Raw genomic sequence first — 13,127 nt, 5'->3', positions numbered from 1 at the left:
GAAATAGAGACAAAGAACACAGTAGCAAAGATTAATGAAACTAAATGCTGGTTCTTTGGAAAGATAAACAAAATTGATAAAACTTTAGCTAGATTCATCAAGAAAAAAGGGAGAGGACTCAAATCAGTAAAATTAGAAATGAAAAAGGAGAAGTTACAACTGACACCACAGAAATACAAAGGATCATAAGAGACTACTACAAGCAAATGTATGCCAATAAAATGGACAAATTGGAAGAACTGAACAAATTCTTAAAGTATTTTTTTTTTAAATTATTTATTTATTTATTTATTTTTGGCTGCGTTGGGTCTTCGTTTCTGTGCGAGGGCTTTCTCTAGTTGTGGCAAGCGGGGGCCACTCTTCATTGCGGTGCGCGGGCCTCTCACTATCGTGGCCTCTCTTGTTGCGGAGCACAGGCTCCAGACGCACAGGCTCAGTAGTTGTGGCTCACGGGCCTAGTCGCTCCGCGGCATGTGGGATCTTCCCAGACCAGGGCTCGAACCCGCGTCCCCTGCATTAGCAGGCAGACTCTCAACCACTGCGTCACCAGGGAAGCCCTGAACAAATTCTTAATAAGACACAGTCTCCCAAGACTGAACCAGGAAGAAACAGAAAATATGAACAGACCAGTCACAAGTAATGAAATTGAAACTGTGATTAAAAATCTTCCAACAAACAAAAATCCAGGACCAGGTGGCTTCAGAGGTGAATTCTATCAAACATTTAGAGAAGAGCTAACACCTATCCTTCTCAAACTCTTCCAAAAATTTGCAGAGGAAGGAAAACTCCCAAGCCTTTCTACGAGGCCACCATCACCCTGACACCAAAATCAGACAGAGATATCACCAAAAAGAGAACTACAGGCCAATATCAGTGATTAACATAGATGCAAAAATCCTCAACAAAATACTAGTAAACAGAATCCAACAGCACATTAAAAGGATCATACACCATCATCAAGTGGGATTTATCCCAGGGATGCAAGGATTCTTCAATATAGGCAAATCAATCAATGTGATACACCATATTAACAAACTGAAGAATAAAAACCATATGATTATCTCAATAGATGCAGAAAAAGCTTTTGACAAAATTCATTACCGATTTATGGTTAAAAACTCTCCAGAAAGTGGGCATAGAGGGAACTACCTCAACATAATAAAGGCTATATATGACAAACCCACAGAAAACATCATTCTCAATGGTGAAAAATTGAAAGCATTTCCTCTAAGATCAGGAACAAGACAAGGGTGCACACTCTCACCACTATTATTCACCATAGTTTTGGAAGTTCTAGCCATGGAAATCAGAGAATAAAAAGAAATAGAAGGAATCCAACTTGGAATAGAAGAAGTAAAACCGTCACTGTTTGCAGATGACATGATTCTATACATAGAAGATCCTAAAGATTCTACCAGAAAACTACCAGAGCTAATCAATGAATTTGGTAAAGTTGCAGGATACAAAGTTAATACACAGAAATCTCTTGCAGACCTATACACTAACAACAAAAGATCAGAAAGAGAAATTAAGGAAACAATCCCATTTACCATCACTAGAAAAAGAATAAAATACCTAGGAATAAGCCTAACTAAGGAGGCAAAAGACTTGTACGCAGAAAACAATAAGATACTGATGAAAGAAATAAAAGAGGACACAAACAGATGGAGAGATATACCATGTTCTTGGATTGGAAGAATCAATATTGTGAAAGTGACTATACTACCCAAAGCAATCTAAAGATTCAATGCAATCCCTATCAAATTATCAATGGTATTTTTCACTGAATTAGAACCAAAAAATTTCACAATTTGTATGGAAACACAAAAGACCCCGAATTGCCAAAGCAATTTGAGACAGAAAAACGGAGCTGGAGGAATCAGGCTCCCTGACTTCAGACTATACTACAAAGCTACTGTAATCAAGACAGTATGGTACTGGCACAAAAACAGAAATATAGGTAATGGAACAGATAGAAAGTCCAGAGATAAACCCACACACCTATGGTCACCTAATCTATGAAAAAGGAGGCCAGAATATACAGTGGAGAAAAGGCAGCCTCTTCAATAAGTGGTGCTGGGAAAACTGGGCAGCTGCATGTAAAAGAATGAAATTAGAACACTCCCTAACACCATACACAAAAATAAACTCAAAATGGATTAAAGACGTAAATGTAAGGCCAGACACTATCAAACTCTTAGAGGAAAACATAGGCAGAACACTATTTGACATAAATTGCAGCAAGATCCTTTTTGACCCACCTTCTAGAGTAATGGAAATAAAAACAAAAATAAACAAATGGGATCTAATGAAACTTAAAACTTTTGCACAGCAAAGGAAACCATAAACAAGATGAAAAGACAACCCTCAGAATGGGAGAAAATACTTGCAAATGAAGCAACTTACAAAATATTAATCTCCAAAATTTACAAGCAGCTCATGCAGCTCAATATCAAAAAAACAAACAACCCAATCCAAAAATGGGCAGAAGACCTAAATAGACATTTCTCCAAAGAAGATATACAGATTGCCAACAAACACATGAAAGAATGCTCAACATTAGAGAAATGCAAATCAAAACTACAATGCGATATCATCTCACACTGATCAGAATGGCCATCATCAAAAAATCTACAAACAATAAATGCTGGAGAGGGTGTGGAGAAAAGGGAACCCTCTTGCGCTGTTAGTGGGTATGTAAATTGATACAGCCACTATGGAGAACAGTATGGAGGTTCCTTAAAAAACTAAAAATAGAACTACCATATGACCCAGCAATACCACTACTGGGCATATACCCTGAGAAAACCATAATTCAAAAAGAGTCATGTACCAAAATGTTCATTGCAGCTCTATTTACAATAGCCAGGACATGGAAGCAACCTAAGTACCTTTTGTTTTAATATCCCAATTCCTATAAATTCAACTTTGTCGTTGACTCTAGTAACTTATTCATTTCACTCTCTATGAAATAACTGCAGTTTAGTAATACATTTTTGCCGTGGACGAATTATTTTAAATATGTCAACACATAGTCTCTCCCTCTCATATTCACCTGTACCTATCCACCATGTGCTCTACCCTAAAAATACCCCCTGTCACTTATCACCACAAGGTAAATAACATCCTTCTCTCCATATCCAATTTGATTTTGGTATAAAGTTTTCTTCATATCAATGACAAACCAATCTCTGCCTTCCTCAGAAAGAGGTCTCTGAGTCAGGAAGGCTGCATGGACAGGATTTAGAAGGTTACATCACTCCAATTTCCACCTACATCCCACTTTATACTGTAGAAAAAAACAGGTGAGCCCAACCACATTTTATTTATTAAAGTCTTCAAGATCTAAGACCACAATGAAATCTAACGAAAATATATATTCTGGAGTGAGTTGATTCATCTCTACTTAGAAGAAATCATGTTCACTGGGAACATTTGCTACGTTTGACCATGGAATAGCTGTAGATTGGCCTGGTGTTGGAGGGGCTCTCCTAGTGCATCAGAAACAAGGGGGTATACTTGAGACTGCATGACCTGAAGCAGTAGTGTGGGGTCTGTCGTACCAAATGCAGTACCCAATGGAGAGAAAGTTCTACCCATATGCTAGTTTGTGTCCAGGGAATTTTTGTTGAGATCATGGTGGTGTGACTAATTTGGGGATATGCTGAAAAGTAGATGAACAGGGCCTGAGTCTTGAATTGCTTGGAGCACATAGTCTTTATAGAGGATGAGCCCTGTGTGGTGGGCAGTATCTGAGATACTCTCACTGATCCCAACTCCTGGTTTTCATTGCTTTGTGTATCTTACTGCCATTGAGGGTGAGATGCACATAGAGACCCACTTCCAACAATGAGAATGTGGAAGAAAGGTTGGGAAGTCCCTGCTGAGAATAGAGTAAAAAATATCTGGCTTTCTTCTTGCTGCCTCTCTCTTGCATTCTTGATGGCTCATATTGATAAAAACCAACTGCCCAACCAGGAGGCCATGTGTCAAGGAACTGAAAGAATTCTCTGGACAATATTCTGTGAACAGGTGAATCCTACCAACAGCCTCGTGAGTGTGCTTGAAAGTGGACATCTGCTGATCCAGTTTTGAGACGCCTGCAGCCCTGGCTGATCTTGACTGCAACCTTCTGGGAGGCCCACTGAAATATTTAATTAAAGTATCAGGTATTAAATAATTAGTAAAAGTCAATAGTTTTCTAATATGCCAATGTAATTCATTTAGAGAAGAAACTTAGAAATGAAGATTCATTCAAATTAGCACACACACAAAAAAAAAGGAAAGAAAAAAGTCCAACCCAGTAATCTCTACCATATCTAATGCCAGCTGAGCAAGGGTAAGGAAATGAAAATAAGAAGTTATCCTTAGAGACAAATATTACCTGTGAAAATGGAAAGTATCACATCCTTGGTATAGACCTAGTGCTGCATAGATTTCATGATTGATACAATGGATTTGTAGATATCAAAACCACACATTGAGTGGTTAAATTGAGAAAAAAAAAGTCTGAGTTTTATGTTAGAATCCTGCAAGTTAGAAGTAAGAAGCAAGAGTACAGGTGAATTTCCTCTTGAGGAGAAGAGGGACCTAGATCCTTCCCAGGACATTCACTTTTATCCTTTTCCTGTTCCATTAATATTAGCAAGTCTCCAGAGATTGGGACAATGTGGACCATCTGGCTAATTATGAGCTTTGGACATTGAGCCCTAAGGTCATATCATTGTAAATAATTGGCCAGTGTCTTCAGCTCATTAATTGGCCAGTTCTAACATTGTGACTCCCCACCTGTGTCTCCATCCTTTGTAGGAAGCTGCATCAGAAGGTCCCAGCCTGAGTCTGTCTTCCTGCCAGTCCTGAGGGCACACCCTGAGACTTCATCACACAGCAGGCAGGAGAGGGCCAGTGAATCTGTGCTCCTTGGTCATGCTCCAGCAGAGATGCAGCCCAGCCCCGTAAGTGCTGAGGGAGAAAGTGATGGATGAAGGGAGTGTTGGGAGCATGATTTTTTCCTCAACAAGACAAACACGGCAGTTGGGACAGAAAGATGGGGGGGGCACCAGTATACAAATTTCAGATTAGAGCCCTATGACATTTATGTTCTTGGGTCTGGTTGGGATTTCCTCCTCAAGAGGACAGATGTGATATTTGGTATAGAAAGATGAGAGGGCACGAATACAAACAGTTTTGGAATAAAGCCTTTTGAAGCTTACGTTCTTTGTTCTGGTTGGGGTGTGAGAACTCTCATTCAGAGATCTGCTTCCACCCTCACTGGTTCTGGCTCTGGCTGGCATCTCCCCCATTGTAGCAGCAAATGGGTCTCTGTAAACTTCCCCCTAAGCACTTCAAATAGTTATGAAAGTGGCGATGAGGATGAGGAGGATGACATGAACCATAACATCAGTTATGATGTTACGTTATGTTATGTTATGTTGTTATGTTATGTTATGCTATGTTATGTTATGTTATGTTATGTTATGTTATGTTATGTTATGTTATGTTATGTTATGTTATGTTATGTTATTGAAGGCTTCCTAAGTGTCAGGCTCTGAGGTGTGTCTTTTATGTTTCTTGTTTGATTACATCTGCATAATTTCTCCCAAATTATAAGTGCACACATAAGTATTATTATAATAAGAGGAAAGAAGCACAGCATTTTATGTAACAGGTACCAGGTCATGAGTTAGAAAGTGTTGAAGCCAGTCATTCTGGGTAGACTGAGTCCAGACACAGGGCATCTGGGCAGTTTTCCCCCTGCCACCCCAAACAGTCATGTTACTTTCCTGTCAGTCCTCATAGAGATTCCCTGCTCACTTTGCACTTCCTATTTGGAGTTTTCTGGAGGACACAGAGGAGGGTAGTAGGTAGCACTTGCTGCATCAACTATAGGAAGGATGTCTACGAACACAGGTGAAGTCATAGAAATAATTGGCAGCTGACATTTCAGGGTAGATCTCTCTGTTGACCCTGTTCCTGGATTTCACATCACCTGTCCACTTTCTCCTCTGTACTTATAATCGTCTGACTCAATCATGAAAGGAGACATAAAATCAGAATCTTAGGGTTCATTCCTATGCAGGAAAATGAAAACAGTTTAAAAAATCTACCCGAGTTGCATCTGTGGTTAGACTGCTGTACCTCTGCTTAAAACTTTCAGAAAGTCTGAAAACAATGACATTTAGGGCATGGAACTTAGAGAATAAAAACTTAATTTTGGAGCAGCTGATTCGGGGACTCTGGCAGAAACTAAACACACCATTGTAAAGCAATTATAGTCCAATAAAGATGTTTTAAAAAACAAAAACAAAACTTAATTTTTAATCATGTATGCTCCACTAATTCTTAGTGTGTTATGGGACAATTTCTTAGAATCCATGAGACTTAGTATTGTCAACTGAGTTGATTCCTCATTGATTCAAACCCACTGAATCAGGACTAAACAAATAATGGTCGCCCTCTATGCAATAGCTATGTGATGGATGCATAAAGAAAGGGCAAAATACATTTTTGATATTTTGTTACTAATAATGATAAAGCTAATGCTCATGTCATTAGATTTAAATATCTGTTGATCTGATGTTATGGTTTCCCTACATCCCTGACAGGACATTTTATTTTATTTTATACAAGTACATTCTTCATAGATGAAGAGAAATGACTGAAGCTCATTTATTTCTGACTCCCCAGAGCCTATACCTTGTTGGCACAGAAGAGGCACCAAGGATTTAAAAAAAGAGAAAACAGTTAAGTGTTGAATAAACCGTGTGGGCAATATAGCTTCCACACAGTGGACCATTCATGCTGGTGTTTTCATCTTTTTCAGAATGTCGCATAGGAATAGAGACAAGATAAAATAGTGCTTGTTTCTGTCTATGTCATGGACTTTCTAAGGGACATATTTTCTTTCCATTTAATAGCATATGCAGGATTCAGTCATTGAAAAGCCATTGCAGAAATTTTCATAAGTATGGGGAAAAAAGAGTCAGAAAAGGAGGGGACGACACATCTTAATGCATGGGCTGAGACACATTTTAGGATTTCATATCATTCCATGCTCCAGTGCCCTGAGCCAGGAAAGGCTTCGATCTTTTCTGCCATATAATCCATAAAACATTATTAAATTTGGGGGATTATATTTGATTAATAAACATACTAGCCCAATAATGATTGACATTCTTTATAAAAATGACCCAATATTTATAAGTTACAAACATCCCTTAAGTGCCACACATGGTGTAGTGCTGAGTATTAGACTCTTTTTTTTTCCAGGAAGGTACAGAAGCATAGAGAGGAGGAGAAATTTATACACACTCCACATACATGGGGTGAAAAATCCAGGACTCAATCCTCGATTTGCTTATTCCTACACCAGTTCTCAGTCATCTCCACTGTAGCTAAATAGCATTTCTTTTCTAACCTAGTTTGTTGGCCCAGAAAGTGAAATGAAGGTAGAAGAATTGATTCATCCTCTTTGGTTCAGTGAGTCTATCTGTGAATTACAGGAATGCACCAGTAGTTCACAGGGGCCAGAATGGCACTGACATGATGGATTATAGGATTTTCTATAAATAGTCGTGTTGTGGAGTCCAGTTTTGAAATCTAAGGTTGAAACAATTTCCTATATAAGATGAAAATGTCATGTGCAGGTATCATGACATTGTCACAAGATAGACCTCAGGAATATTTTCAAATGATACCTTAATAAGTGATGATGTGGTTGATAGAAAATGATATCTGCATTGAAACAAATACAGACAACATTAGTAAAATTGAACATGCATCAGTTCTTAGAAATTGCACAACTAGCCACCACTCACATATTATATACAAATTCTCATTTGTATGATAGCATATGAGTGAGGTACAGAATTTTCATAGGACTGTTGTAAGAAGAAAATGATATAAATAATAATATACTATAAAATATGTAATGTAAATTAAATATTTATTTAATAGATAGTGAAAATACATTATATTATATTGTTACATTTTAAATATATGTGAAATATAAATTTGTTAATTTATATGTATAAATATAAATTTATAAAGTAAATGATGTTTTCCCTTACGTAATAATGTGCATTGGGTAAATGTTTGAAGTAACTGTATGTACTTCACGAAGAGACTTAACCACAAAGTTGTGGTAAACAAGCACATTTCAGAGGAAATATGTGTAGTATTCTGTTTAGGGAAGATTTTAAGAATGCAGTTTAGATACATAAATGAATATTGACATTACAGAAGCATTGACAGGGAAATATACCCATCAACTTCATGACAATGGTTGCTTTTGGGGGACAGTTATATAGAGGAATGGGATTGACCTAGATACCAAGAAAGTCCCTTTTTATGAGTAAATGTTCAAACCTCTATAAAAGCTGAGATCTGAAGGAAATATTATTAAATGTTTATATTTAAAAATAGGTTTTGGTTATTGATGAGACTAATAATAGGTAATATTAATGGAACTTTTTATAAGTGTTGGGCAATATTCTAAGCGGTATTTATCAAGTCCAGCTTGACATTAGGGTGACCAAGAAACGCACATGTAGAGATCCTGAAATAGGTCTTAGGCTGAGACCAGGGTACCTGTGAATTTTAAAATAAGCACACGTAAATTACCAATCAACTGGAGATGAGAACCATTGGTCTAAGCAATATTAATAATTAAAAAAAATTCTTCCAATACTCCTACTAGGTAGGTTAAATTATTATCAATTTCATAGATAAGGAAACTGCCCAACTGTGTTTACAGTACTTATTTTGAATAATTCTAGATTAAATCATAGTGTGACATGCCAAAATAATTAAACTGAGTTACCTTCAGGTAGGAGAAGACAAGGAATTGCGATCCCTGTATCAGGAAGAATTGACATGAAAATCTGCTGCATCTACATCAGAAGGCTGGGTTCTGACCTGGCTGTGGGACCTTCCCTGGTGCTGAACTCCTCAACCATAAATAGGGTTTATGATGAGAACAAGACCACCAGGTATATGAAAAAGTGCTCAACATCAGTTAGTATAGGAAACACAAGTCAAAACCTAAATCAAATATCACCTCACATCTGTTAGGATGGCTATTATTGAAAAAAAAAAAGATAACAAATGTTGATGAGGATGTGGAGTTTAAGGGAATTCTTGTACTCTTCATTTTCTTGAAAGAAACTGTGGCGTGTAAATATTAACAAAGGGATATTATTCAACCATAAAAAGAAGGAAATCCTGCCATTTGTGACAACATGGATGGACCTGGAGAATATTATGCTTATTGAAATACATACACCAGACATAGTCAAATACTGTATGATCTCACTTATGTTTGCAAGCTAAGAAAATCAAATTCTGAAAACCATAGATTAGAACTGTAGTTGTGAGGAGGAGGTGGTAGAGAAAGTGGGGAGATGTTGGTCAAAGGGTACAAACTTTCAGTTATAAAATGAATAAGTTCTGGGGATCTAATATACAGCCTGATGACCTGTTAATAATTCTGTATTGTAGTCTTGAAATCTGCTGAGAGATCTGCTTAACTGTAACTACACACACACACAAGTAGAAACTATGTGAGGTGACAGATATGTTAATTAACTTGATTTTGGTAATCATTCCCAATATCTATGTGTATTAAATCATCATCTAGAACATCTTTTAAAAACCCTCATGTTGCACAACCCAAATATATACAATTTTGTCAATCATACTTCAATAAATTGAAAAAAAGGAAAACAATGAAGTAGTATTATCCTACTACTACTATCCCAGCACAGAATAGAGTTCACAAAAAGTAAAGTGGTTTCACACATCAGACATTTACCAACATGGTATGGGGTTGAAAAAAATAACCTTGTATAAAATAAAAAATTTCAAGAGGGTTTCTTAAATTTTATTACCGTTTAATCATTGACAATGCTCTATACACTAACATCACATTCCAAGTCACCAATGCTGTATGATTGATCATGTGTACTTAAATAAACCACACGGATCAATATTTGAAGTTCACCAAAGTCAAAGATATGAATTATATACTTAATAACTTTTAAAACACAACCTTGATATTTGAGTAATTACTTATTTCATGAAGGAGGGAAGACAGAGAAACCAATGATAAAACTCTGAATATCACATAAAAATGTTTTCTGATTATGAACCTTTATTTTTAATTTAGAATCCAGATGACACACTCCCTCATTTCATAGAGATTTATAAATATTCTAAATAAAAGAAATATCTAGAATTTTATTTGAGTAAAATAAGATTTATATATCTATGGCTTAATTTCTTAAATTCAAATTATATTTTTTCATAAAGAGGGAAGGGAATTTCGCATTCTGTATTATTTCTAAAGTAGGTTTTATTTAACTGAGATCATGAATGTATTACCTCTAATGTTCTTGTTCCCGTTCAATTTTCAGTGACGTTTTATAAAGAAAGAGTGAATAGACAGAGGTGAAAAACACAGAAACCAATGAGGAAACAATTCGAAGCAGATAGAATTTGTCACACTGAGAAATATTGCTGAAGGTGCTGAGGTGTATGATCTTAGAAATGAATTGCTTGAATCCAAAATATGGACACAGTGCCGCATGCCCATTGACTTGTTTCCTTTTTTTTCCAGCCGTCTTTTCTTTTTCCAAAGGTGTCTAAGCTACACAGAACTGGAAATGTAACAAGTGTCTCAGAATTCTTCCTCACAGGCCTCTCAGATGATCCAGAACTGCAGCCTTTGCTCTTTATCCTGTTCCTGTCCTTGTACCTCGTCACCGTGTTGGGGAATCTGCTCATCATCCTGGCTGTTACCTCTGACCCCCACCTTCACACCCCCATGTACTTCTTCCTCTCCAACCTGTCCTTGGTTGACATCAGTTTCATCTCTACCACCGTCCCCAAGATGATTGTGAACATCCAAACTCATAGCAGAGTCATCTCCTATGAAGCCTGCCTGGCACAGATGTCTTTTTTTATCCTTTTTGTGTGTATGGATGGTATGCTTCTGACTGCAATGGCTTATGACAGGTTTGTGGCCATCTGTCACCCACTGCGCTACCAGATCATCATGAACCCACGCCTCTGTTGCTTCTTAGTTTTGGTGTCATTTTTTGTTAGCCTTTTGGACTCCCAGGTGCACAATTTGACTGTGTTACAAGTTGCCTGCTTTAAGAATGTGGAGATTTCTAATTTCTTCTGTGACCCTTCTCAACTCCTCAAGCTTGCCTGTTCTGACACTTTCACCAATAACATAGTCCTGTATTTTTTTGGTGCCACCTTTGCTTTTCTCCTTTTCTCAGGGATCTTTTTCTCTTACTATAAAATTCTTTTTTCCATTCTGAGAGTCCCCTCATCAGGTCGAATGTATAAAGCCTTCTCCACCTGTGGTTCTCACCTGGCAGTTGTTTGTGTATTTTATGGAACCAGCCTTGGTGTGTACCTCAGCTCAGCCATCTCACAATCTCCCAGGAAGGATACAGTGGCCTCGGTAGTGTACACTGTAGTCACCCCCATGCTGAACCCCTACATCTACAGTCTGAGGAACAGAGACATCAAAAAGGCCATGTGGAGGTTCCTCAGCAAAACATTCCAATCTTAGTACCTGTGTCATCCATTTGGAGTGTGGGTTGGCAAATGTAGCAAAATTAACATCTAGACCTGAAAATTCTACCTCTCTCATCACATCATTTTTGTAGCTCTTTTGACCTTCATGCCTCTCCTAGCTTAACACCTGGATATTGCTTCTCTTTATGGTTTAATGTGACTGGGGGAGAATTCTAGGATCCTTTGGGTGTCATAATTACTCCTTGACTAATTTTGTAACATCTATGGAAATTCTATAGTTTATCTTTGGTAGCCCCAGCATCCTCAAAAATGACTAATTTCCCTTTAATATATTGAAAATTTACAAGTTTTCCACAGCTCTTATGTATTCTCCATAGTAAATTCTATTTTTCAATCTGTGAATGCAGCTATGTGTGAGGATGCATGTCACTGCTTCTCAACCTTGGCTTTTATCGAAATCATCTGGGAAGCTTAAAAATACTGACCACTGGGTCTCACCACCAGATATTCTTATTTAACTGGACTTGGGTGTGGTCTGAGCATGAGGATTTAAAAAACCACTCAGGTGGTTCTAGTGTGTGGCCAAGGTTGAGAACTACTGGTCCCAGTCAGATCTTTCACTCAAAGGTGACCAGTATGCCTTGTGTCCTAACTGCTTATGGACAAATGCCCAAGATCTGAAAGAGATCAGAGGTCAAACGGGGAAGATATGAAGAGCCTACTGTAGTAACAGGCAATGTGTTTTCCCCATTATTTCTGATTATTTTCTTCACATAGCTTCTCTACTACTGGGCATATACCCTGAGAAAACCATAATTCAAAAAGAGTCATGTACCAAAATGTTCATTGCAGCTCTATTTACAATAGCCACGACATGGAAGCAACCGAAGCGTCCACCAACAGATGAATGGATAAAGAAGATGTGGCACATATATACAATGGAATATTACTCAGCCATAAAAAGAAACGAAATTGAGTTATTTGTAGTGAGGTGGATGGACCTAGAGTCTGTCATACAGAGTGAAGTAAGTCAGAAAGAGAAAAACAAATACCGTATGCTAACACATATATATGGAATCTACGGGGAAAAAAAAAAAGATCATGAAGAACCTAGGGGCAAGACGGGAATAAAGACACAGACCTACTAGAGAATGGACTTGAGGATATGGGGAGGTGGAAGGGTAAGATGTGACAAAGTGAGAGAGTGGCATGGACATATATACACTACCAAACGTAAAATAGATAGCTAATGGGAAGCAGCCGCATAGCACAGGGAGATCAGCTCGGTGCTTTGTGACCACCTAGAGGGGTGGGATAGGGAGGGTGGGAGGGAGGGAGACGCAAGAGGGAAGAGATATGGGAACATATGTATATGTATAACTGATTCACTTTGTTATAAATCAGAAACTAACACACCATTGTAAAGCAATTATACTCCAATAAAGATGTTAAAAACAAACAAACAAACAAACAAAACAAACATTAATTCTTTAGGAAATCCAAAAATGTTAGAACTATTTTAAATATGAAATAACTTAAATATTTAGAGTATGGAATTGAGGAAATATAAGAAAAAT

The 13,127-nt window shown here is 37.5% G+C and overlaps 1 protein-coding gene across 1 annotated transcript; it reads left to right on the top strand.

The window, feature by feature from the left end:
- Positions 1-265: 265 nt before the first annotated feature.
- LOC309658357 (olfactory receptor 7E178-like) lies at positions 266-13,030 on the top strand. The gene is made up of 2 exons (XM_082456833.1): positions 266-4,955; positions 10,616-13,030. The coding sequence occupies exons 1-2, from the start codon at positions 4,941-4,943 to the stop codon at positions 11,582-11,584; spliced, it is 984 nt and encodes a 327-aa protein (XP_082312959.1). The 5' UTR covers positions 266-4,940; the 3' UTR covers positions 11,585-13,030.
- Positions 13,031-13,127: the final 97 nt, after the last annotated feature.

Source organism: Balaenoptera physalus (assembly GCF_965194825.1).
Source record: "Balaenoptera physalus genome assembly, chromosome: 3".
In the NCBI taxonomy this organism is placed as follows: domain Eukaryota; kingdom Metazoa; phylum Chordata; class Mammalia; order Artiodactyla; family Balaenopteridae; genus Balaenoptera; species Balaenoptera physalus.
The sequence above is the reverse complement of the archived record's forward strand: the minus strand, read 5'-3'. Positions and strand labels throughout refer to the sequence as shown.